Source organism: Meriones unguiculatus, chromosome 8 (genome assembly GCF_030254825.1).
Source record: "Meriones unguiculatus strain TT.TT164.6M chromosome 8, Bangor_MerUng_6.1, whole genome shotgun sequence".
Lineage (NCBI taxonomy): Eukaryota > Metazoa > Chordata > Mammalia > Rodentia > Muridae > Meriones > Meriones unguiculatus.
The window spans coordinates 10,881,399-10,908,992 of record NC_083356.1 but is presented as its reverse complement, the minus strand read 5'-3'; the positions used below and the strand labels follow the sequence as shown (position 1 = coordinate 10,908,992).

At 40.4% G+C, this 27,594-nt stretch overlaps 1 protein-coding gene across 5 annotated transcripts in view; it reads left to right on the top strand.

Annotated features, from left to right (window-relative positions):
* The window catches only part of Lrrk2 (leucine rich repeat kinase 2), a 146,253-nt gene that overhangs the window by 83,322 nt on the left and 35,337 nt on the right, over positions 1-27,594 (top strand). For all 5 annotated transcript variants that reach the window (XM_060388793.1, XM_060388790.1, XM_060388789.1 and 2 more), the window contains 12 exons: positions 322-503; positions 1,941-2,170; positions 2,521-2,648; positions 4,513-4,731; positions 6,786-6,987; positions 8,583-8,671; positions 12,059-12,246; positions 13,023-13,177; positions 14,208-14,354; positions 19,566-19,757; positions 21,341-21,487; positions 25,358-25,458. In XM_060388793.1, coding sequence (XP_060244776.1) covers positions 322-503; positions 1,941-2,170; positions 2,521-2,648; positions 4,513-4,731; positions 6,786-6,987; positions 8,583-8,671; positions 12,059-12,246; positions 13,023-13,177; positions 14,208-14,354; positions 19,566-19,757; positions 21,341-21,487; positions 25,358-25,458 — 1,980 coding nt within the window. The remainder of the gene's footprint in view (positions 1-321; positions 504-1,940; positions 2,171-2,520; positions 2,649-4,512; positions 4,732-6,785; positions 6,988-8,582; positions 8,672-12,058; positions 12,247-13,022; positions 13,178-14,207; positions 14,355-19,565; positions 19,758-21,340; positions 21,488-25,357; positions 25,459-27,594) is intronic.

Genomic DNA, 27,594 nt, shown 5'->3' with positions numbered 1-27,594 from the left:
CTGAGCAAGCACACGTGCCTTTCAAACACATGCAAGTCCACACACATGCACACATCCTTCAAATAAATCTTACAGTATAATAAAGTGGTGAGGAACTCACATAGATGGGGTGAATTTTTTAGTTTGTTTTCATTTGTTTTAAAGCATGCATTCTGCAAACTAATGGCAAGGTTTTTGAGAATATTTAACTGTCTGTGAAGGCTGTGCAAGGCCTTGTGGGATCGAAGGGACTTAGGTTCTTGATCACTGTTGTTTTGTGTCCTAGCTATGCTTACTGGCTCCTTAAGATAAAACGGTTTTATCCTTTTCTATTTTGTTAAGATCCCTCCTGAAATTGGATGTCTTGAAAATCTGACATCTCTTGATGTCAGTTACAACGTGGAACTGAGGTCTTTTCCAAATGAAATGGGGAAATTAAGCAAAATATGGGATCTTCCTTTGGATGGACTGCATCTGAATTTCGACTTTAAACATGTAGGATGCAAAGCCAAAGACATCATAAGGTCAGGTGACTTCATACTCTTTGCTCTTTGGTAAATGTGTTTCACCTTTCCTTCCCATTGGTGATTTTGATGGTTGTACAGTTACACTTTAAAGATAATGAATAGTACTATTTAACATGTATGTTCCACATATTTTTTATTTAATGAAGGGGTTTATATGCAAAGGTTTTTGTAATTCCTTATAGTCCAGGTAATAGTAAGACAATGTCTTCTCTTCCCCAGAAGTTGATGTCAGGTGTCTTCCTCTATCATGCTCCACGCTTGATCAATATTAACCTTTGATCATGCTTCATTTCATTTACTGAGGCAGGGTCTCTTTCTGAGCCTGGATCTAGCCAGATTTCCCTAGAGATGTCCAATCTCTGTCTCCTGAAGCCTGGGAGTGCAGGCAGACTGCCACATAGAAAGAGTGGTTACTGTGCTCCTCAATGCTGGCCCTCATAGAGACAAGCACATATCCCCTGAGCATATCCCTGATCCCTAATTTTTTCTTTTGATCACACCAGAAGGGGAGCTGTCCAGATGTCTGCTGTTGGCATGGATTAGACAATATTTCCTAAAGTTCCCTCATGACACAGTTTGGTTTCTAATTTAAAAAGAGGCCATGGAGAGGTGTATGGGACGGTTTGGAAAAAGAAGGAGGAAATGATGTAATTATATTATAATCTCAAAAAATAAAGATATTAAAAATGTAGTAATACATAGCATAGTTTCAAATGTATTTTTATGTCCATTATATATTCAAAACAACTTATATCTATAAAATTTAAGTTATTTTTCTTGAGCATCTAGTAATTTAATATTATTTTCAATTAATTTTAAATTCAGTTTACTTAGAATAATAATGTTGACAATATTTGATAGTGTAATAGTTTATACAGTTATAATAAACAAATACCTTGTATTCTTCTATAGATGACATTTATGCATGAAAATATATCTATGAATCATACATATAAATATCCATTTTGTATTATACTTACAATATATGAACAATATATACAATATATAGATGCATCTATAACATAACCAAGGTGGCCTCATTATCAAACTTTCATTAAAACTGGCACTGGATAACTTTATAATGATTAAGATTACTTGTTCGTGTTTAAACAACCTCCCACCCATACCTTTGTACACAGGTGTACGTACACATTGCATTTTAATAGGTATGGAAAATGGATGTTGGCTATTTCCGGTGCGGGGATAATATGGCATTCCCATTACCGGTGATGCCAAATACCACTGACTGCTCTGGAATCAGTAATAGCATGCACGCTCTGATTGCAAGCCAGATGGCATGTGTCTTGTTGGTTCTATGACCCTTACAGTTTTGCGGGCTTCGGTTCACGTATTCACTGCAGGACAGCTTAGACAAGGGCGGGGCCCGGCACGCTGCTCGGCAGGCTGTTCCATTGCTTCTCTTTATCATACCAGGTTTCTTCAACAACGACTGAAAAAGGCTGTGCCCTACAACCGAATGAAGCTCATGCTTGTGGGAAACACTGGGAGTGGCAAGACCACTTTACTGCAGCAGCTCATGAAAACGAAGAAATCGGAACTCGGCCTTCAGGGTGCTACGGTCGGCATTGACGTGAGAGACTGGCCTATCCAGATACGAGGCAAAAGGAAACGGGACCTTGTTCTGAACGTGTGGGACTTTGCAGGTACTTGAGGCATCATTTTAGCTTTCGTTTTGAGTAAGAGGTTTGAAACCACGTTTCCTGATCTAGTGGAAAAAGAACCTGTGGATCCTATGAGATTATCCCAAGCTCTTTAGCTACAGCTTTGCCCTAGTCATCAGAATGGACATTACACGGGAAGAAATGTCAGCACCCAGCAGAGGAGTGTAGAGTAATCGCTTGGTTGGCAGCTAATAGGCATTGTCAGAGCTGCCCTGTGAAAGTTGCCTGTCAGTGGCTCTCCTCTCAAGCACTCCCTGCTCTCCTCTACGTAACTTTCACAGTCGTTCTCGCCTGTTATGTGGAAGACTAAACCCTCTGACATCTCCTTTTAGGTCGTGAGGAATTCTACAGCACCCACCCCCACTTCATGACCCAGAGAGCTCTGTACCTCGCTGTCTATGATCTCAGCAAGGGACAGGCAGAGGTGGACGCCATGAAGCCCTGGCTCTTCAACATCAAGGTGATCTCTTCCAATCACAGAGAAATAGAGCACGGTCCTTGCTCTCCATTTATGTTTTTTTTTTTTTTTTGGTTTGTTTTTGTTTGTTTGTGTTTTATTGAGACTGAATATCACTGTGTAGCCCTGGCTGGCCTGGAACTCTCTATGAAGGATCAGGATGGACTTGAATTCACAAAGATCTGACTACTTCTAATTTCTAAGTGTTCAGACTAAAGGTGTGCACTCCCATGCCCAGCTACATTCTGTTTTTTTTAATGTGTTTATAAGGTGACATATCTAAAAAGAAAAAAGTTTCTTCAATTGTTTTGAATGTCCTCTTTCTTTCTTACTCTCTTTTTCTTATTTTCTCTTTCCCGCCGTCTCTCCCCCTTCCTTCTCCTCCTCCCCTCTCAATTTCTCTCTCATCTTTTTATTTCTTTCTGTCTCAGTTTTCAGCTAGAAGCACTCAGATCTTGATGGAAGTGTGGCATCCCAAGTTGTTGCGTGTCAGCAGTCTCTGAAAGCCCTTTATGCTATAAAACCTGATTTTGATAAGACCATTTTGTTAAGAGACATACAAGCGTTCTCAACTTAAAATGAAATATACCAAACACATAGCACATCGCTAGTATATTTTCAGTGACCTTTTACTATGGAGCCTGAAGTTTCGGCCCTTCTAACGGCACGAGACTCTTTAGCTTCTACCTATGGTGTCTCTATTTTGGTATTTCTATACTGTCTATCCTTTCCCTGCTGATGGCTCTTCCTCTAGCTAATATAGCTTTTTGAGTCGAGATTGTAATAAAAGTATACATGCTAGCTGTCTGTTGCCTCAGGAAGCTCTTCTGGGAGTGAGGTCCTCAGGAAGGTTTGCAAGAGGACATCTAGGCACAAAATTTGGTAGCTCATGGATGTATCCAATAATTTTGATTTTTCTTAGGCATTTCTTTTCTTGGGTTTATTATAGTTCACAAACAGCAGCTTAGGCAAATACTACAGCGGCTGTAAGGCTCACGTCTGTGGTTTTTCTCTTCCCTTCTTCAATTTGAATGACTTTAAAGTGAATCCAGGGTATAAAATTCACAGCTAAAGAAGGAAACTGGAAATGGTTTTGTGCTGCTTTTATGTATTTTGGAATTTATGGAAGCTCATTTTATTTAGAAGCACAGCTTGCAAAAGAAAAAAAAAACTGCTTTAAGCAAATGTTAAAAAAAAAAAAAAAGGAAAACTACACTACTATGGCCATGTAGGGGATCTCAAAAGGCACTAAGAATTGGACCCAAAGATATAATAATAGCTTTAAAATTGTTTTGTGATTATCATCTTGTTTTGGGTTTAAGGAGATGTCTCAGTTGCCATTTGCTACTGTACCAGCATATCTAGCCTGAGTAGTTTACAAACTACAGAGATTTCTCTCTTGCAGTTCTGGAGGGAGAGAAGTCTAGGACCTTGGGGCTGGAAGCGGCAAGGCCATTCTTTTAATTTTTATTTTATTTTTTTAAGGTTTCTTTGTTTTATGTATATGAGTGCTCCATCTGCATGTACACCTGCATGCCAGAAGAGGGCACCATATCATAGTACAGATGGTTGTGAGCCACCATGTGGTTGCGGGTAGTTGAACGAAGGACCTCTAGAAGAGCAGATAGTGCTCTTAACCACTGAGCCATTTCTCTACCCTGGGAGGTCATTCCTGATGTGTCATGTCATAGCGGAAGGTGGGAGGGCAATACTGTACATGCCTAATAGCAAAAGGAAGCAGAGAGGACCCAACTTACTTTTTGCCAGGTATCCTTTCGTGTGCTGACAGAATCAGTCTGTTCCTTGGGCTCCTCAAGCCATGTGAGCTAAGCATTTCATATAGCTTAACTTGTCTCCGTTCCCTTAGGCTCGTGCCTCTTCATCCCCAGTGATTCTGGTGGGCACACATTCGGATGTTTCTGACGAGAAGCAGCGCAAAGCCTGCATAAGCAAAATTACCAAGGAACTTCTAAATAAGAGAGGATTCCCCACCATCCGGGACTACCACTTCGTGAATGCCACCGAGGAGTCGGACGCCCTGGCAAAGCTTCGGAAGACCATCATCAACGAGAGTCTGAATTTCAAGGTGGGAGGATGTGTGTCTCCTGCAGGCTGCTGGATAAATATGGCTTGCTCTTTGTCACATTATGCTACTACTTAGAAATTCCGGAAACCTTGAGGAAAGAGCAATTATCTGGAAATTGGAGGCTTTTTTTTTCATAGCTCAGAACTATGAAAGTACTTTCATTTTAAAATTATTTATTTATACCACACTTCATTTATAATTCATAGATATGGGAATGAAAATAAGCTAGAGTGTCCTGAGAAGAACCAGGAGAATGTTTCCAGGACACTGAGACAAACATCCAGATGCCTGCTCTCCCAGCTTGCTCTCCAGGGCTTCCATCTAGAGGCTAAATGTGAACGTGGGGCCTGGGTCTCCTCCCCTCTGTGGCACCTGTTCCTTTAGCAGAGTGGTCCTCAACCTTCCCGATGCTGTGACCCTTTAATACAGTTTCTCAGGCTGTGGTGACCCCCAACCACAGAATTATTTTCATTACTACTTCATAATTGCAGTGTTGCTATCTTTATGAATCATAATGCAAATATCGGTGTTGTCATCTGTCTTAGATGACAGACAGAACCTCAGTCAGTGTGACGCACATCCCTTTCAATTCTTTCCAACCTGTCACCAGAGCAGACATTTTCTTGCTGCCTCGAACTTGCTCTTCCTCTTGCTTGATTTGCTTCCTGTGAGACATTTCACTTGTTTCTGTAAGCCTGTTCCTTCCTCAGCTGAGGATACAACCTTGAAATTAAAGTTGTATGTTCTCTTAATTTGTGAATAGCAAAGAGAAACATACGATGATGAGCAGGATTATATACTGTTTTCCAGGGTAAGGGTTATATATTCCGGGATGAGTGTTTGTAGAAAAATATGGTAGTAGTAGCTCTGGGTACTAGAAACAATTATGGGGGACTGAGACACAGTTTTGTACTTATGTGTGTTGGAAAGATCCAGTTTCTAGAGCCTAAGAATTTTTTTGGTTTGCTCTGCTTTTCTTTTTTCTTTTATTTTTTTTCAAAATTTATTCATTATATATCCTGATTGAAGCCCCTCCCTCATCCCCCCATCCCCTTTACACAGTCCACTGAAAGGGGGAGTTTTCCATGCATGGAGAGGACCTAGACCTCCTGCTCAGATGTAGCCCATAGGTACCTCAGTCTCCATGTGGGTTTCCAGTTAGGGGAGCAGGGGCTCCCTCTTTGATCACTTGCTCCTGGCGTTGCCGTCTTGTCAGGCCACAGAGGAAGAGGATCCAGGCAGTCCTGGTGAGACTTGGTAAGCTATGGGCAGATAGCAGAAGAGCCTAAGAATTTGAGTAGAAATTCAGATGGGACATCTTGTGGATCCAGACATAGGGAGAGGTTGCCCCCTGGTGGCTCTGAGAGACATTTGGTTGCTATTTTTAGAGTTGCCTTTCTCATTAAAAATAGATTGTCCAAATGCCTTTACAAAAGATAGAAAATATTATCTCAAGACCCTCATTTGAAAATACCACTCTCTATCTCTCAGAGACTGTTTCAGACACTGAGCTTTCTTTCGGGTTGGGATCATAGGCATTTAAACAAATCCCATTTCTTCCAGAGTTTAAAGTTCCATGAGAAAACCTTGGTGAGGAGATATCATGTCTCCAGGTCTAACTGTTGATCTCTACAGTCCACTAGCCCAATAATTGTGGGTATATTTTTGTCTCCTAAGACATATCCCAAAGCTCTCATACCAGACTAATGCGTTAACCCCGCCTGTGTATTGCACATAACCTTGGTGCATTGGAAAATAAGATCATTCTTTCTTGGTCAGTTATTTGCCTTTGGTTTCAAAATAGAATTGCTGTATTAATAGATAACTATTTCCATGTTATTTTATTTGCAGTTTTTCTCCAAATTAACTCTGTGTCCATACTTTTCTTACTTTAATTTCATCTTTTATTCATTACCACTTAGATAGGCTTCACATCATGTTTAAATTTTATTAAAAACTCATTTGCTGTGTAAAAACTGTTGTGGCTGAATTTACCATATGACACATCTGTGATTTAAATAGATTTTTACACCTTGTCATTTGTAATTTCATAGATCCGAGATCAGCCTGTAGTCGGGCAGCTAATTCCAGATTGCTATGTAGAACTGGAGAAAATCATTTTATCAGAGCGTAAAGCTGTGCCAATTGAGTTTCCTGTAATTAACCGGAAACGTTTATTACAACTAGTGAAAGAACATCAGCTGCAGCTGGATGAGAATGAGCTCCCACATGCTGTTCATTTCCTAAATGAGTCAGGTTTGTATGCTTGTTCGGGATTCTGGTTTCAAGTCATAATGCTTTGAAGAGATGTCTGAATCTTGTGTGCAATCCATTTTCAAAAGTTAAAAGAATGCCAATAAGATTATTTTTTATTATTTTGCTTTTATTTTATTGAGTTTAAACACATATTTGGAAAGAATTTGTAGCCAATATACTTACTTTGAAAATTATTTTTTCTCATTAATTAATTTATTATTCACTTTACATCCTGATAGCAGCCCCTCCTTCCTCTCCTCTTGCTCCTACCCTATGACCCTCTACCCCCTTTCCCCACTCCCATTCTCCTCAAAAAAAATGGAGTTTCCCTCTCCCTCTGCCAACCTACCCCAACACATCAAGTTGCATCAGGTCTATGTGCATCCTCTTCCAATGAGGACCAGCAAGACAGCTCAGCCAGGGGAACATGATACAAAAAAAGCAGGAAACAGAGTCCGTGTCAGACACATTCCCCTCTCTAATTGCTAGGAGACTCCCATGAAGATTGAGTTATTCATGAGCTACATTTGTGTAGAGGACAAAGTCCAGTCCATGCATGCTCTTTGGTTGGTGGTTCAGTCTCTGTAAGCCACCATGGGCCTAGGTTGGTTGACTTTGTTGGTCTTCTTGTGGGGTTCTTGTTCCCTCCAGGTCCCTGTATCCTTTCCCCTACTCTTCCACAAGACTTCCCGAGTTCCCCCTAATGTTTGGCTGTAGGTCTTACCATCTGCTTTGATCCATTGCTGAGTGTAACCTCACAGGACAATTATGCTAGAAAGGTTTTAAACATGTCACTGTTGGATTTTTATCTTTTGGAAGACCATACCTATGAGCATCGAATCATATTCATATCCCAAGAGAGTACTTAGAAATTATCTAAGGACAAAGTAAGAAAAGATCCCTGAGCAGGAATGAGAGAAAACACATGGCTTATGGCACCCAGTTTTGCTATGATGAGACCCTGAATCCTCAAAGTAACCACGTCCGTTCATAACATCACATTTTTGTGTAAAATAATGAGAAGAATTATTACCGCTGTGGTTCACTGGGCCACTTCCAGCAATTGGAGGTTGTGGGATATAGGGTGGCCCTCCTGCTTAGACTTCATTCTCACAGAGACCATCTCAGCCCGCTGCAACCACACACCATGCTGTAAGCTTGCAGAACAAGTCAGTTGGGTTGCCATCCCAGAGTAAAGGACCAGGGAACCGTTTTCATCCTTGTGTTCTGTTGTATGGAAAATACCTCCGTGAGTCCCTTCCTCCATGATCCTTAAATCAGATATGCTGAAATATGTGTTGTTTCTTATCTACATGGAAAGCAAAGGTTTAAAGGAATATTTTAAATTTGCATTTATTAATATATACTTTCTAGTGCATACTGGTATTTTGAATATACTTATGTATGAACAGGCCATACGCTCGAAAATCCTTCCTTTACACTGTTGCGGCTTTAGAGTGGAGGAGTAGCATGTGGAGGGCCCCCAGGGTCCTTTGCTGTGAGACCCTGATTGTAGCCACAGCTACCCTGGAGTCTCTGGGGCTCTGGATCGCCCTGGATCACATTTTTCACTGTTTGATTAATTTTCTCTGCAGGAGTCCTTCTGCATTTTCAAGACCCCGCTCTGCAGTTAAGTGACCTGTATTTCGTGGAACCAAAATGGCTTTGTAAAGTCATGGCACAGGTTGGTGTTTTATATTTGGGGGTAGAGGTTGTGATTGAAGAGGAGAGTGGAGAGACACCCAGGGCATTTAGCATTTTAGTGTTTGTGTTGAGAGAAGCCTGTAAATATAGAGAGTATAGACCACCTGACAGGGTGATAAAGGCTGATAAAGGGGCTTCCTGGACTGAACAGGCATCTTAAAGTTCACAGGCCTTTGAAGCCTCAATGGTAAGTTTGGTTACTGACATTATTCAATGAATAAAAGCATTGTGAAAATCTTTAGGCCAAATGCATAAGAGGAAACTGGGTTGATGAGGCCATGAAATTTATCTAGGAAGTATGCAGGAAAGGCAGGCATGCGAGTGCGTGTGCTTATAATGTCAGTACTTGGAAGATGGAGGCAGAAGGATGAACAGACAAAGTCAGCTTAAGATGTGTAGAGAGTTCCAGACCAGCCTGGACACATGCAGCCCTATCTTCAATACACACACACATACCCCACAAAAATTTAAAGGCCATGGAAGATATTTTTGAGCTCCAGATATTTATACTTCTGAAAACTATATTGGCGATTATAATTTTTCTATTCATGTTTCACAAAGAAAAGATTTTTTTCCTCTTAATAATAGTATATTACCAGTGAGTTTATGTAGAGCAATTACAGAAACCAACCAACCAACCAAAAAAAAAAAAAAAAACCTGTAGACTTTCCACAGTAAACTACTCAAGTAAGCACACTATTCATTGCTTTTAATTACACTGTGTCTTTTTTTTTTTTTTTTTTTTTTTGTAGCATCCTTCTGTCTCCCGCTTTCTAGATTATAGCTGTGCCCTCTCAGTGAAAATTTGTCGGGACATTTCTGAATAGTGCTGAGGAGGGCAGGACTGCTGTAGCTAAGGGCCAACTGTGCTTGACTTATTCCTGGCTGAGAAGAACTCGGGGATGATGCCTCTAGCTCACAGTCATTGGCAATTATTTCATTTATGAACATTATTTGTAGCTTTACATGTGGCTCTGCAAGTCGCTAATGTGATTACCCATTTTCACACTGGAAATCTCTCTCTCAATTAAGCCATCATGCTAATTGAATTTCTTTGAGCAATCTTGAATAGTACTGCTTAAATGTATTTGAAGATAAAAAGGGAGATATTTTAAAGAGGGAGCTCAGTTGAGACTAAATCCTATACCCTGATACTGCAGAGAATGTCTCAGGGTCGGTGTAATTGGCATTTAATTGCAGTGTGTCTGTTCTAATAGTAGACGTATTCAAATTGCTTTCCACATTTCTGCCCAAATGCCACGAAGTTGCTATGTATGGAATGGAATCAGTGGTGTCCTGTGCTTCTGGGCACTTTCTCTGGAGTGAGCATCACTGTGTTCACATCTCTTCTATACATGAGCAATTTCCTCTTGGCTCTTCCTGTCCCAAGCCCTTGTGTCTTCACTTAAATATGGAGTTATGTTTTCTTGTAGTTTGCTTCCCTAATTTAGTGTGAGTGAAAGGTAAGTGATAATTTTATAGCGAGTAATGATTAGACCTGTCTGATAATTTAAGGCATGCTATTTTTTGGAAATTTAAAACTAACTTCAAGACAAAACGAAATACAAAGGGAAGCATGCCAAATATGGAGTCAAAAAGAAAATATGTGTAGGTGAATGCATTATTTAAAAGAGTGTCACATTCACCCTGAGGATTTTGTTTTGTAAGTGGAGCACCATGGCAGACAGAATTTCTATAAACAACAGAAGGATAGGGCTGCTCCCACAGTGATTCTGTGTAACTTAACACACATAGATAATGAATGTTATTAGAGGGTAGGAGTGTCTTATAGAGTAAGAAAGAGGTTTGCATCAGTTTTTCTTTTTAACAACAGAGAAAACAAAAGCAAAAGAAAACAAACAAAACACCCAGTGGGGAAAAAACCCAGCAGACAAAATTCCCACAAACCAAACCCAAACCCAAACCAAAGTAGGATTCTTCTGTGACCACTGGAAGACTTCTTAAGATCTTATGGAGATCTTATTAAGATTTTAAGATCTTAATTTGAAACTTCATGGGAATTCTTATTACCATAGGTAGAATGTTATGATGCTAATCTAAGTGGATTTGGGGTCAGGGAGATAGGGTCTCCTTCTGTAGTGCAGGCTAGCCTAGAGAACTATGGAAGTATAGAGGAAGATAAAGCTTAAACATCTGTTTGAAAAAAAAGAAGTCTAGTTCCCACTATTTGTCTGCAAATTTCATGATTTAGGACCATATCTAGGAGATAATCTAGGACCCCTGTACAGATATAGCTGATGGCAACTCAGTCTCCAAATGGGTTTCCTAGTAAGGGGAGCAGAGGCTGTCTCTGACATGAACTCAGTGGCTGGCTCTTTGATCTCCTCCCCCTGAGGGGGTGGGGTCAGCCTTACCAGGCTACAGAGGAAGACAATGCAGCCAGTCCTGATGAGACCTTATAGGCTAGGGTCAGATAGAAGGGGAGGAGGACCTCCCCTATCAGTGGACTGAGAGAAGGAGGGCGGGATTGGGAGGGGACAAGGGAAGGGGCTACAGCTGGGAAACAAAATGAATAAATTGTAATAAATTAAAAAAGGGGGGGTTAAGGAAAAAAAAAGAGAAATTCATCTAAAGTCCACTAATATGCAATTATGGCTAACATAGGGGCTTATTTTATGCTTAAAATTATTATGTACTCTTATTAAGCTTTGCAATACCTTTATCCCTATAGCAATCTAAGACATGACTATCTTTATTATCTCATTTTCAGAGCAGGAAACGATCTTAAAACAAAACAACAAACAAACAAAACAAGATACCTTTCGCAAAGTCCCACAGCTAGTAGAAAAGTCTGAATCTGGACTTAGGTTCTGCAGATCCACATTTATGTTCTTAACTGGCATGATACCATCTATGTCTCAAATATGCTGGAATCACCCAGGATGCACATTAAAGGGAAGATTCCCCTGGCCCTCTCCAGATTTACTGAGCATGCTTGACCAGAAGATTCCTGTAATGGGAATGGTCACACTTCTGCTTTATCGTTGGTGGCAGCTGCCTCCTATCCTGGAAATGTCCATCTATATAGCCAACCTGTGGGACTGATATTTAGAAGCTACTTTCTGGGAATGTAGAGGAACATGTCAGTGATGAGGCTGCAGAATGAATGATGGGGAGCGGGACCAAGGAAATCCTGAATGTCTGAATTCTCCTCCCTTAGTTTCCCAAAGGCTTCTAACCGGATACCCCACTGGGCTTGCAGGGTATCTGTCTGCTGCAGAAATGTGATCTTGCCTGAGTGTTGTAACTTCTCTCCTCATCTGCACCTAGCAAAAGGATGCAAAGCAGCTAAAGCTGGAAACATCTCAGAAAGTGAATCTAGTGATTGTGAGTTGGACTCTTTCAGATTTTGACGGTGAAGGTGGAAGGCTGTCTGAAACATCCTAAGGGCATCATTTCACGGAGAGATGTGGAAAAATTCCTTTCAAAGAAAAAGCGATTCCCGAAGAACTACATGGCACAGTACTTTAAACTGTTAGAAAAATTTCAGATTGCCTTGCCAATCGGAGAAGAATATCTGCTGGTTCCAAGCAGGTGAGACAAACCTTAAATATTCCACAGAAATTTACCAGATTACATTGTTGTGGTTGACAAAGTAATTTTGCTCTGTAATAGATATTCTACTTTTTTTAATTTTTAATTTTTGCTAAACTTTATGGCAATGCATAGCCTCTATTTTAAAATAAAAAGGTTCATTTGATTAATACTTTAAAGAAATGAACTATTTTATGCATATAATCACTATTTGGCTTAGCAACACTCAAAAAATTTAAGGAAGATCAATAGTGAAGCAGTGTCTGCACATGTGTGTCCATCTTTACTTGGCATTTTAACAAATGTATTAAGTTAGTGATGTTTAAAGGAGATAATGAGTTCCCAAGAAAGTTTAAAAAGAATTGGGCATCATGGTGGAGGACTGTATTGTAGAAAATTCTCATATTGCTTTGAAAGTAAGTAAGAAATGCTCCAACATGTTGAGAGTGCAATTTAGATTAATGGATGCAGCCAACTTTTTCAGGTTTTCTGTACTCCTAAGACCTAACTTTGCACTAATTGTACTAATTTATTAGTGCACATAGGATTGTTCATTTTTTTTGCATCTACTCCATCAGAGCATGCATTTGAATTGATTAAGTGACCTCCAAATTCTTAATGAGGGAGAGCATGTGACAAGAGACGCAGTTATTTCTCTGGGTTTGAAGCAGTGAAAAGCTCAGGTCTTCATGTTCCTGCCGCCATGCTTGGCCGCCATGCTCAGGCTGCCATTCTCAGGTCACGGTTCTCGGTTTCTGACAGTCTGCCTTTTGCAGCCTATCTGACCACAGGCCTGTGATAGAGCTCCCGCACTGTGAGAACTCTGAGATCATCATCCGGCTCTACGAAATGCCATACTTTCCAATGGGATTTTGGTCAAGACTGATTAATCGATTACTTGAAATCTCACCTTTCATGCTTTCTGGAAGAGGTAGGTATTCACCAAAGCTTACTATTTAGACAAACTAGAAAGAAATGTTAACAGGAGCATTGCATTTCCCAGAGTCTATCTGTTTGGAAAACAGGTGTGATCAACACATGAACATGGGCCAACTCACACAATTTCCTGGGTGGAAAATGCCTCAGTTCTTACAGGAGATACATTTCCATCAGCTGTGAGTGTGGGACTTCCCGAAACTTAGCAGACAGGAAAGAATAGCTTTAAAAGGCGGGGCTTAATGGGAGTCATCAATTTAAGTGCACAGCTACACTCTCTTACACACTCATACACACACTCACATACACATAAATGAGCACACTCACACACATACCCACATGCACAGTCACACACATGCACGCATGTACACTCCCCCACCACACACACATACAAATCAACAAAGAATAGTATGGAAATAACCAACACGTAATGAGGGGCTTTCATCAGCAAGCATAACAGGACTGAGCTTTCTGACAGAGGAGCTCTTCTCCTGCCCATCCATCCCCCAGGGACTCAGAAAAAGGGACAGAACTATGTTTATATGGTAAGCTTTCATTCCAAAGTAAGAGGCATTGTAACAGTACAGGGAAATATCAAGGTGTTTGGACAAAAGTAATTGCAAGTCTTACTGGTTTCTGAAAAAGAAAATCTCGTCTTTCTTGCTCTCAATGAATATAAAGGTAGCTAAAATACATTTAAAAGTTCAAGAATGGTGTTAATATGAGAGTTTATTGTTTATAAGAAAACTTACTTATGTTATTTGTATATTAACCATATCACGAGCTTGGACTATGATACCTAATATCATATTAGGTAGTATGCAAAGCATTTAACTTATGTGATTGAAATCTTAAAGGAAAATTGTATGTTCCTTTGAGGAAGGTCTCATAATTAAATCAATCAATGCTCATCTCAAAACAATTGTGTATTGCTGTTACTTAAGGTGTGAGTGGCGGTTTTCCCACTTTAGTTAATGACGTAGTTAGTAATTAACGGATGCATACAAATCTATTTAAACTTTCAGAGAGAGCGCTACGTCCGAACAGAATGTACTGGCGACAAGGCATCTACTTGAACTGGTCTCCAGAAGCGTATTGTCTGGTAGGATCCGAAGTCATGGACAATCGCCCGGAGAGTTTCTTAAAAATTACAGTTCCGTCTTGTAGAAAAGGTGAGGATATTAGTCAAATGTGCCCCTCCCGGCCCTCCCAGCCCCAGACCCTCAGATGTAAGGATTACCTTTGCCCCAGCTATTTGGGAGGCGGTGGGAGGACATGGAGTCTGGGAATTCAACACAGCTCTGCCTCCTCAAATCCAACAAATTCCCCCTTTCTCTTCTCCAGCTTTGTGACAGTTGAAAGAGTAGTGAGCACTTTTTTTTTTTTTTGGAAGGTTTTTAAGTGATTATATTAAACAGATTGGGTGGTGGGCGGTGGAGACAAGGCCTCACTCTGGCTGGTCCAGAACTTGCTGAATAAGTCATGATGGCCTTGAACTCACAGATCTGCCTGTCTCTGCCTCTCGAGTGCTGGGACTAAAGGTGTGGACCACCATACCTGACTAAATATTTAATTTTGTACATACGGGTGTTTTGCCTGCATGTATCACTGTGCACCACTTGCAAACCTGGTTCCTGAATAGTCCGGAAGAAGGCATTGGATTTTCTGGAACTGGAATTATGAGTGAGATGGGAATAGAATCTGGGTCCTCTGGGATAGTAGCCAATACTATCTGTGTAAAAATAATGGGTTTCATCTTGACATTTTCACACACATGTGTATTTTTATCCTTCCTACCATCCTCATGTGCCTTTCTTCTGTGCATTGCTGCCTTCCACCAAGAAGTTCCCTTTTGCTTTCACCGCACAAATGTGCAGGTGTATGTGTGTATGTACACATGTATATATGTATGTATGTATGTATGTATGTATGCATGCATGCCATGCATCTATCTATCTATCTATCTATCTATCTATCTATCTATCTATCTATCTATCTATCTATCTATTATCCATCTCTCTATAAGATGCCTTCAGGCATTTACACTGGTGTTGTGTGATCATTTGATATTATTTTTAGTCCTGTCATGTAACTTCCATGCTGATTTCCAAACTGGCAGCACCAGTTTGCATTCTCACCAGCAGGGAAGAATGGGTTCCTCTATCCCCACTTCTTTCAGTATTATTTTTTCATTGTTTTGTTGATGTTAACCATTTTGACTGGACTATGAAGTCCCCGAAAGAGTTTTAATTAGTGTTTCTCTGACGGCTAAAGATACTGAACCAGTTTTTAAATCTTTTTCCTCCTGGAGGTCTTTTTTCTTTTTTTCATTTTTTCACAATTTATTCATTATATAGTCCGATTGAAGCCTCCTCCCTCAACTCCTCCCAATCCCACAATTCCTCCGTCTTCCCCCATTCCCTTCCTCTAATCCATTGAAAGGGGGCATTCTCTTCCCCTGCCATCTCCCCATAGCTTATCAAGTCTCAGCAGGACTGCCTGGGTCCTCTTCCTCTGTGGCCTGGCAAGGCCACATCACCAGGGCGCGAATGATCAAAGATGAAAGAGGCAGTCCCTGCTCCCCTCACTTGGAGATCTACATGGAGGCTGAGCTGCCCACTGGCCACATCTGAGCAGGGGGTCTAGGTCCCCTCCATGCATAGTCTTTAGTTGGTGCATCAGTCTCTGCAGGACCCTCTGGGCTCAGATCCTTTAGCTTTGTTGGTCTCCTTGTGGGGCTCTGGTCCCCTTAATGTCTCTCTGTTCTTACCCTTCTCTTCTTCCATAGGACTCCCTGCACTCTCCCCAGTGTTTGGCTTTGAGTCTCAGCATCTGCTTTGAGCTGCTGCTGGGTCGAGCCTCTCAGAAGACAGCTGTGCTGGACTCCCATCTGTAAACAGAGCAGGATATCATTGATAGTGTCAGTGGCCGGCTGCCTCCCATAGGGTTGGTCTCACATTAGGCCAAGCATTGGTTGGACAGTCCCTCAATCTCTCGTGTGTTTTTATCACTGCACATTTTATACATAGAAGATAAATTACTCTTTCTATGTTAAAATAATGTAGTAAATTATTATGGTAACAGTTTTTCCATTTTTTTTTAAATGAGCTCGTTCCCCAAAGCCTAAAACAGAAAGACTATGGTTTATTATTAAGCTGTAAGCACTATGCTGGGCAATTCTTAGCTACCGTAGTCCTGGTACCTTTAAAACCCACATAGAAGCCAGTCACTTGCCAGCCTGATGACTCCAGGGGCAGTTTCTGCTCCATTAGTTTGTCTTTACTGTCACATATTCATTGTCCATCTTGCCTCCTGGTGACTCCTTTCTCTCACTTCCTCTCCTTCTCCTACCTCTCTTCTCCTGCTACCTCTTCTGCTTCCTCTCTCTTTTCCCCTATCAAACACAAGCCCTAAAACTCTATGTCCCTCTCTTCTACTCAACCATAGACTTCAGTATCTTTATTTAGCCAATCAGGGATAATTGGGGAACATGTCATATCGTCACATGGTTACAGGAGATAGTTCAACATTCCTAACAATGCCCACGGCATTGATCTCAAAGCACTGAAATCAGCATTTGAAACACAGTTGAACCTTCCTCAGACACTTGTAGGCAGGGTAAATTTCAGGTCAAAGAAGTTCCCTTTTTTTGGATATGGCATTGCTATAGGTTTTACTGCAGTGCTGGCTTGGTGGTCATAAGATGCCTTACTTTTGTTTATCCCCATATGTTCTTACTTCTCAGTCAATTTTAAATAGTACCTTTGCTGAATTGCATTATGTGCTTTCCTGATTTTATGGTTGCTGGGAGAGGTCTGATGTTATTCTAATGTTTTTGTTTTGTAAGCAAGTTGGAATTTTTCCTTTATAGATTTTAATATCGGTAGTTTGCTTCGTATCTTTGCGATCCTGACTATAGTATGTTATGAAGATCTTCTCTGGTATATTGAGGTTCTAAATACCTTGGTGTTTCCAAGCTCGGTTCTTTCTATAGATATGAGGACTTTTCTGCTCTGCTTTCATTGAATACATGCTCTCGGTCATTAGTTTTTTGCTCACTTCCTCATGGTAGTAATTACCCATGGATTCTTAAGTTTAGTCTCTTGATCCAGAGCTCTTAGGCATTGTGGGGATGCTTATAGATTGACTGATTGATGTTTGAAAGTGATCTTATCCTGGATTCCTGATATTCCTTCTTTCTCATGGTTGTGTCTATCAGTGCTGTCTCACTCTGTTTATTTTTATTTGAGTCATTAAGTTATTTTCAACACTTTTGTTTTTTTCCATCAAAATTTCATTTTCTTTCTAGATTTTCTTCACAGTTGTCTTACTGAATTTTTTCTTTATATCTTTCTTCTCCCAATCAAAGATCTATTTTTTTTCTATTAAATCATTCTCTTTGGAGTTATTAATCACTACTGCTAGTAAACCACTACAAATATGTATCTGGAAGTTTACCCATGTCTTTGCTGAGGAATTATGATATTTTAAAGGAGTCTATTGCCTTTCTTTATCATGTTTCCTATATTTTTTAATCCATTGGTTTATGTATACCTTTTAGGTTTTTAGTGAGCAAAACCCTTAAAGCTGTAACAATAAACCAGCATAATACAGAAACACACTTATATTTGAGGAAAGACCACTAATATGTCCCAGATAACTTTAGGATAAAAATGACAAAATGAATATAGAGACTTTGAGGGAATACAAAATTATATAGGGCAAATGCAGACATTGTAAATGAAGGAAGTGAAGGAAGAAGATTGGAAAGAGGAAAAGTAGAGGGGAAGCAAGGTTCAACAAAGAGTGGAAATGAGCAAGAATGGAGAAGAGTGTTGTGAAGGAGATGAGAAAAGGTATGATTAAAAATAAAGACAAAAGATTGAGCAATAATGAAAAATTATAAAAACATTATATACATGTAAGAAGGGAATAAAAACCCATAAAAATTGCCAGGCGTGGTGGCACACACATGTAATCCCAGCACTCTGGGAGACAGAGGCAGGCGGATCTTTGTGAGTTCACAGCCAGCCTGGTCTAAAAGTAGGTCCAGGTCAGCCAAGGATGCACAGAGGAACCTTGTCTCCAAAAGAGTCCAGCTTGGCTAATGTCTTTTTCCTGCTGCCCTTCAGTTCTACCCAGCTTCAGCTGCCTTACTGTCAGCAGGGCAGAGGTGAAGAACCAGGTCCTCTGCTGCCTGCAGCAACCTGACAAGAACATTTATCCTTTAGGAGCATTTATCCGTCTGAGAAAGCCAGGTTCTTGGTTCCATCAGGGACCACGATTTCAGGATAAGCCAGTGAGAAACAGAACTGGAGTTTACTCAATGCCATTGTTAACATCCATCTTAAACACAAGGCTCAACAGAGAGAGGCATTCGAAGAGGACGAGGTACACTCCAGAGCTTGAGTGTGGGCTTCTCAGAGGTGAATTGCGATTCCTTTACAATAGTCGTGTAGGACTTTAGTCTTTTCTGGAGATAGCTTCAAAGCTTGCTGAGGAATTTAAGGAAGGTCACAGGTGGTTCCTGAGGTCCGCTTGACTTCATGGCAGTTGATAGAGTGACACTGTAGAGCCCATGGAAGAGAGGAAGTTAGAATATGTCAACAAAGGTGTTGTGTCTTATCTGTGAGACTCCCAGAGAATATCTGAGGGCGGGTAGAGGCTCTATTAAACCCATAGGCACACGGGCTATAAGTCGGATTATTGCTATTTTAACATTCTTATTTGAAAATATTTTTTTTATTTTCTTTTAGGTGTGTGTGTGTGTGTGTGTGTGTGTGTAAGTATGTGTGTGAATGTGTGCACAGCTTTTTTGCTCATGCTTGGGTACATAAAGCCTAGAAAAAAAGAATTGAGAGCCTTCTATTTCTTAACACCGTCTTCTTTAAGACAGGATTTTATTGAACCCTGAGCTCACATTTCAGCTTAGATTAGATTGGCCATGAGTCCTGGGGCTCTGTATGTCTCCACTCATATGTCCCCCATGTGCTGGGACGGGGGCCTTGCAAGAGTGTACATCCATGCCTGACTCCTACATGGGTATTGGGAATATGAACTCAGGCCCTTGTTACAGAGATGTTGCTCAGCTCCTAAAACTATTTTCATGTAAAATAAATATTTTCTGTATAAGGGAAATGTTAGTAATGGTGAGAGTCTTGGCTCTCACCTGATGGTGGGAATCTGGCTTGAACCGGATTCTAGAGTGAGGGAGTCCTCTTCCTTCCCCTGTCTCATAGTTTCACTTGCCTTTCTATCTTGCCTCACCATCTTCTCTTTTATATATTTATGAAGCTTTCCTTTCTTTCTTTCTTTGGAATAGAACATGGGAGCAGCTTCTAATCTTCCCTCTTACCTGGAAGTCTCTGTTTTGAATTCCGTAGGTTGTATTCTCTTGGGCCAAGTTGTGGATCACATTGACTCACTCATGGAAGAATGGTTTCCTGGGTTGCTGGAGATTGACATTTGTGGGGAAGGGGAAACTCTGCTGAAAAAATGGGCGTTGTACAGTTTTAACGATGGTGAAGAACATCAGAAGATCTTACTGGACGACTTGATGAAGAAAGCAGAAGAAGGTAGGTGTTGACACAGCTTAAAGATGTTTTTATGGTACCCTCGCTATTCTAAATGACTTTGATACATAAAAATTATTCTTATCCTCGGGGTTGAATCAAATGATGCATTTGATTATACTGACAGCTCAGAAAAGTGGAGTTTACTCTCTTTCAATAAGAGTCTGTATTTTGTTTTCTCAAAATTTTGATTTCAGGCTTAAATGCTGAATGCTTGTGTATCATAACTGTGATGGCTATTTTTATTGCTGTAATAAAACATCATGGCCAGCAAATCGTAAAAGAAAGAGCCTATTTGTGGCTTCAGGTTCCAGAGGGTCAGGGTCCATAATGACATGGACAGCAGGAAGCAAACAAGCAACTAAAGATGGAAGCTGAGAGCTCATATCTCAAGTTGCAGATAGGAAACAAAGAAGGGCCAGTGGGGATGGAATATGGCTTTGGAAAACTCAAATCCTGCCCCCAGCTACACACTTCCTCCAGAAAGTTCACATTTTCAATACCTCCCAAACAGCCACCAACAACTGGGGACCAAATACTCAAATACTTGAGACTTCTAAAGGACACCCTCATTCTAAACACCACAGTAATCTGATCTCTGAAGTAGAAGTACTAAGCAAACTCGTGGTACAGAACTGTTAGGAAGATGGAAGGCCATCATTTGTAGACAGCACCATTCTCACCATGCATTTGCCTTCATAGATGTGGCCGAAACAGAGACAGAGAGCGTGTTAGTCAGGGGCCATCTGTTCAAAGTCAGGCTGCAATTCTTCTTCATAGTAACCAGACATAGGAGTATGTGTTTAAAAATTAATCTAGGGCTGGTTGAAAAATCTAAAGATCTGTTTCCTGTAAGCCAGGACCACAAATTTTGTATTCCCTTATATTCATTTTATTTTATTTTTTTATTATTTATTACAATTTATTCACTCTGTATCCCGCCTGTAAACCCCTTCTTTGTCTCCTCCCAATCTCACCCTCCCTCCCTCTTCTCCCCCTATGCCCTTCCCCTAGTCCACTGATACAAGAGATCCTCCTCCCTTTCTATATGACCCTAGCCTATTAGGTCTCATCAGGACTGGTTACACTGTCTTCCTCTGTGGCTTAGCAAGGCTGTACCCCTCAGGAGGAGGTGATTAGAGAGCCTGTCACTGAATTCATGCCAGAGAAAGCCCCTGCTCCCCCTACTAGGGACCCCACTTGGACACTTAGTCTATGGACTACATCTAAACAGGGGTTTTATGTCCACTCCATGCTTGCTCCTTGGTTGGGGTATCAGTCTCTGCAGAGCCCCCAGGGCTCAGGTTTTTTTTTTTTTTTTTTTTTTTTTTTTTTGCTCTGTTGGTCTCCTTTTGGAGCAACTGTCCCCTCCAGGTCTTTCTATCTCCCCCTTCTTTCATAAGATTCCCTGTACTCTACCCAAAGTTTGGCTATGAGTCTCAGCCTCTGCTTTGCTACCTCCATCAGTAGAGTCTTTCAGAGACCTTCTGTGGTAGGCTCCTGTCCTGTTCCCTGTCATCTCCTACTTTCAATGTCTATTGTGTTTGCCATTACATTTAAAAAATAATCTTTTACTTACTTCTTAGGAGACCTGCTAATAAATCCAGATCAACCACGGCTCACTGTTCCAATATCTCAGATTGCTCCTGACTTGATTTTGGCCGACCTGCCTAGAAATATTATGTTGGACAATGATGAGTTGGAATTTGAAGAAGCACCTGAGTTTCTCTTAGGTAACTACCTTTGTTATATTAAAAACAAAGCAACAAATAGGGTACAATTTTCTCCTCTTGATTTAGAAAACATTACGGTCATATCTTTGTTAATCTATAATGGTTTTATATATTTGATATGATACTTTTCAGTCAGAATGATATACTTTAAAATGGTGTCATGTCGCAGATGTGGAATTTGCTTTGTGTACAGGCTTGTAGACTAGGTGATGAAGACAGGCCTAGCAGGAAGCATAGGCATTTATGAAATCTGTCCTTGAGATTGCCTTGCTCATAAGCAATGAGGTGGCAGGAGGGAGGGCTTCAGATGATTGACATGAAATAACCATTTCTCATCCCAAGGAGAATAAGCAGAGGAAGAACATGTTTGTGCAGTCACTGTGGAGAAGCTCATAATGAAACTCTTACCAATAGTCATAAAATTTGGGGATTAAAAATCAGAAGCATTGTTTGGATTTCCTCAGTATCTGTTGTCATGTCCCCCTTTTCATTTATGATTTTGCTGATTTGTATAGTTTCTCTCTGCCTTTTAGTTAGTTTGAACCCCTGCTCAGATGTAGCCCATGGCAGCTCAGTGTCCAAGTGGGTTCCCTAGTAAGAGGAACAGGGACCATCTCTGACATGACCTCAGTGGCTGGCTCTTTGATCACCTTCCCCTGAGGGGGAAGCAGCCTTACCAAGCCACAGTGGAAGAGAATGCAGCCAGTCCTGATGAGACCTGATAGGCTAGGGTCAGATGGAATGGGAGAAGGACCTCCCCTATTAGTGGACTTGGAGAGGAGCATGGGAGGAGATGAGGGAAGGTAGGTGGGATTGGGAGGGAATGAAGGAAATAGCTACAGCTGGGATACAAAGTGAATAAACTATAATTAATATAAAAAATTTTTAAATGTGGAGAAAAATCAGAAGCATTAAATTGGTAATGTATACTCTACTTCTGGCATTTTGTGGTTGTTCTGTTTTGGGTGTGTTGAGCAGTTCCTGGTCATTGGCTGAGCCCGTGAATTCAATCAGAGGCTTTCCACACGGCCTGATGAAAATCACCAGATTCGCATAGCATCTCCAGCTGTTACCTAAATATTCTGATTGCTATCATACCATTGTATACTCATCCTGATGCTTAAAAGATACTCCGAACTATGCTTTATATAAAGTTAAGTTTACAAAGCTTACAACTGGAAACCACTTCCTGAGAGACATGGCCAGCACATGGTATGCAATAGTGTTCTCCAGAATGCTCACGTGGCTCCTGCAGGATAAGAGCTGATGCTCTTGAAATGTCTTTAGTTCCATGAGGAACTCAGCACTCTGGTCATCTCATTTCAGTTACGTTTTAATTGGCAAGTGAAATGGTATATATTAATACAATAAACATAACCTATTATATGTATATATCATGGAACCCTATGGAACTGTTTGAACTATGTGTAGTCTCCTACGATAATCATTTTTTAGGAATACTTAAAACTTGGTCTTTTAGCAATTTTCTAGATTCAGTATGATACTGCTAACAATAGGGTGATGTTCTCACATTCAAAATCTCTCTGGAAGTCATTGGCAAGACAAGAAACATTCGATGGATTTAATCTAAAATGATTCAAGACAATTTTATTATGCTGGATGAGGTGATTGTTAGTACTGTGTATGAATACATTCGGTTTTAACTTAGTTACCATTAAGAATTCCCTAGGATCTGATATGGTATAACAATATTGCCTAGTAGGAAGAAAATGAAACAGGATATATTATTAGTTATATTCTTATAACCTGATGTTTGTGTTTTTAGAATCTGGGATATGACATAAGGTACCAAACAAATCTCTTTAACCATTTGTGTTCACAGTGATGGATAGTTTGGTATGAATATCAATACCCTGGAACTATGGCAATGAATACACTTGGAATAGTGAAATTGCCAAGTTGCTAATTGCTGAGTATAGGCAAGCAGCAGACAGAGTGCTCTTTCTCTGATGGGCCTTGAGCTGCCAGACACAGTTGGCTACAATATTCATGCTGATTTCAGTGGTTTTCAGATTAGTGGAAAGGTTTTGAGAAGTTTTTTAGGAATGTTCCCATGTTTGTATCTCATTAGACAGAAAATGTTTCTCTGGCTGCTGTCCCTTCCATAGTGCCTAAAAGCCTGTACACTCCATGTGTCGTTATAGAAAGCTGTCTCAAGCAAATCTTCGCCATGTTTGTGCCATTGTCATTATTGTTTCAGGATCATTTGAGGTCTGACTTGCCTGGTAGGCCAATTGTCAGAATCCCTTGTTCCTACCACGTGATGACTCTTAGCTGTTCCCTAGCCCATGTGTGACAATTATAACATCTGTTGAAGTTACAAGACCCCAAAAGTTGAGGTTGAGCAATGCTTCTAAAATCTATTTTTAAAACCTTTTTACAGATAGAGATTCTTATCATATTGATACTAGAATAATTTGGGGAAAATGTTGATCCTCACCCCAAGGGTTTTGTGTATCTCTTTGCTCATTTTAGGAAACGAGTGAGTTTGGGGTTTTCTCTTCACCTTTTCCTTCCCAGGGAGAGGTTTAGCTATTACACAGTGAGTGTTTGATAAACACTGTGGCCAAAACAAACTCGAGAAAAAGACTTTATTTCATTTTATAACATAAAAATCCATCATGGAAGGAGGTGAGAGAGGGACCTCATGGCAACAGCCTGGAAGCAGGAGCTAAAGCAGAAGCCTTAGAACAACATTGCTCACTGGCTCACTCTTTATGGCTTGCTCAGGCTGGTTTCTAACACAACCCAGGACCACCTGCCCAGGGGTAGCAGCACCCACAGCTGGCTGGGCTTCCCGACATCAGTCATCAATCCAAACAAACAATGCCCCACAGACTTGCTACAGGCCAATCTGATGGAGACATTTTCTCAGTTGAGGTTTCCTCTTCCTAAATGAAGCTGGTTCATGTCAAGATGACAAAAACAAAACAAAACAAACAAACAAAAAACATTCAGCACGGCAAGTATGTTATGTACCTAATTTTGTGAATATGGTTTTGGGTATATTTATGTAGACTTTTATGTGTTAAGAGTTGGGCATATTTCATCCTCAAAAGATTATTTTTCTAGAAAGCTAGCACAAAAAGGTACTTCAATAGTCTGCTTTGATATGAGTGGAGAGAACTCCTTGCTTTTAATTTTCTTTCCTTCTTGGGTATCATAAACATACACATAGCAATCCTCAGCTTTATTTTTCGTTAGTCATTCACAAAGCATGACAGTTTATATTCCACATTCCTATGACAACTATTCTCAAATAGGGGAGTACTTTACAAAACCGGAAATTTCTACAACCCACCTGAAATGGGGACACATCTTCTAAACATCTTTTTCTTCTCCCTCTTTGGATTTGTTTTTTTTTTTAAAATTCAGAATGATATTGAAAACATCTCATTTTATTTTTTATCAGATGTACAGAAAGTGGACTAAAAATGAGTTGGAGGCAAAAAACAAACAAACAAACAAACAAAAAAAACCCAGCATGTTTTCAGTGTGCTGTAACTGAGTTTTGGGGAAGCATATAGGACAGTGTTTAGACAGTGGCGTGTGTTGATGGTGAAAGTGTGCAAACTCTATCTACATATGAAGAGGCAAAGTCAGAGGAGTGGTGATGTGTTTTCCTAGGTTCTTTACAGGGGGAAGACAGGAGGGCTGGGTGCCAGATCCACGATGAATGTGACTGTGGCTAATTGACTGGAAGGGGAAAGGCAAGTATTCAAAGCAGCTGATTCTTTAAACAAGGGCTCAGATTTTTCTGAATATACACCAGGTACAATTAGACCACACAGGATGGATTTGATTTCTCTGCTTGGGAAGATAAAATTATTCCTATTTTCTTCCCAACAGGCGATGGAAGTTTTGGATCAGTTTATCGAGCCGCCTACGAAGGGGAGGAAGTGGCCGTGAAGATCTTTAATAAACACACGTCACTTAGGCTGTTAAGACAAGTAAGAAACCCCATGATGCTATAAAATTAAGTCATACGATGCTTTTTCCTTGGAAATTCTCATTTTGCATACATATGTCAAAATATAAAACAAGGACCATGAAAAGCCTGAATTCCCACTTCTTCCTTCTTTAAGGAGCTGAAACTTTGTTTCTTCTGCTAGATGACAAAGCAAGTATTTTGAAAACTCTTCTAACTTTGGTACTTAAGTCTCAGGTAAAACTGGGGAAAGATTCACATTTCCTCTGTCACTTGTCAGCTTCGGCATTCAGAGTATGCACCGTGGGGCCAGCTGGAGGACATTCACCAGTATTGTCTGAACCTAGAACCCTGAGGACTGTCATGGGAGTCTTTTGTTTTTTGTGCACCACAGTGGTCAGACCTTCACCTACTTCTGTTTGCTTCAGCACTTGAAGTCTGGAAAGTCCTGGAGTTTTTGCAGTGTTTTCTACAGACAATTTTCTCTTCATTTCCTGTGCCACAAAGATATTGACATTTTAGTGAACATAGGATGTTCCAGCTATTAAAAGACGCTCTCGATGATTAAAGATGAGAAAATGCATCCTTGTGTCTTACAGGGTTGTTTGCTCGGGCCACTGCTCTCTCCGTGAAGCTTTTATAGGCTGGGCACTGTTATATATACCCTTCCAGTTTAGGTTACATGAGCAGAACACTCAGAGAGCCGAGGCTGTAGTGGCTCCCACAGTTAGGGAGGCTTTTCTCTCCCCGCATGGCCCCGCACTGTTGTTCCTTCTTAATTTGTTGGGGACAGATACTTAGTGCTCTGTTGCAAGTCTCTTACTAGCTCGAAAGCTGTCCACAGCCAGTTTCATCAGGTCATTTCCTGCACCTCCAGCCTTAGAAAATAGATTACAGGACCTTCTCACTACATTGCTGATACAGCCTAGTCGGTCTTCATTATTCCCTTATCCTTCCTAGGCTGATTTCATTTTCTCAAAGTGGCCTTTCCTAATGTGATGAACTGGTTCCAGCCTGGGCAGATACATGCCATAGACTTGTAGGTTTAGACATGTGAAGTCTTGTGTTTCAGAAGAGCCAAAAAGCCCTACCTAACTATTAGCCCATTAAGTGAAAAATAGGACAGCTCTTGGCTGTCATTATCTTGACAAGCATTTTTGCCCTGGGCTATGCTGTGTGGTCATTGGTGGAACTCAGTGGCAATGATCCAATCACTGTGGCAACAAGGGTTAGATTGTTTTGAAGAGTCCCATCACTTTAGTTTGTGGTTAGGATTGATGTCAGAGCACCCTGAATTGCATAGGTGAAGATTAGATACCTGAGCAGAAATTCAGATACTCTATCAGGAAAAGGGGATGTGGAGCTGGCAGCAGTTGCTCTATTCCTTATTTGGGGATTGGTAGGAGCTACTCCCTTTTTCTGCTCACATATGGAATAAGGAGAGACAGATTTGGAGAAAAGGAAACTCACTGTTAATTCTGCTGTCTTTTAGTAGAACTCTTATTTTGAATCTATCCTCAAAGTTTTGCTTGACTTATTCAAAATACCGTTTGTGGCTGAACGGAAATAAATCTGGCGAACTTTGAACATTATAGTATAAAATTTTAGTCTGAATAATGAAAAAAGCCCTATTCCTGCAAAGCATGCTGAGAAATTTTTTATTGGTAGTAGCAAAAGTCACACTGTAGTTACAGAAATGAAATGAAACCTCTTCTGAGCTGTAGCTAGTCTTAAAACTAAATCTGGAAAATCTCTACCAATCAAATGGTAATTTGTCAAGTAAATTGATTTTTCAGGGTTTTTCATTGAATATATACATATTTCAAATTTTCTACAATAAGTTTGGAGAAAGAAAAACCCTACTGATGCCTGCAGAGGTGGTCAGTGTATCAGCACTGGGGTGCACTGAAGGTGTGATGGAAGAAACTCAAAATGCAGAGTGTACATAATTCTTTAAAAAAGAAAGAAAGAAGAAGAAGAAGAAGAAGAAGAAGAAGAAGAAGAAGAAGAAGAAGAAGAAGAAGACGAAAATCATTTTTTTTTTCATTTGGAGTTGCATTTAGAGGGTTGCTTTGCCATCGGCCTCAACCTGAGAATGACCTATTGCCTGCTATGGCTCCTGCCTGTGAACTGGAAGATTGCTATTACCCGTTCTTTC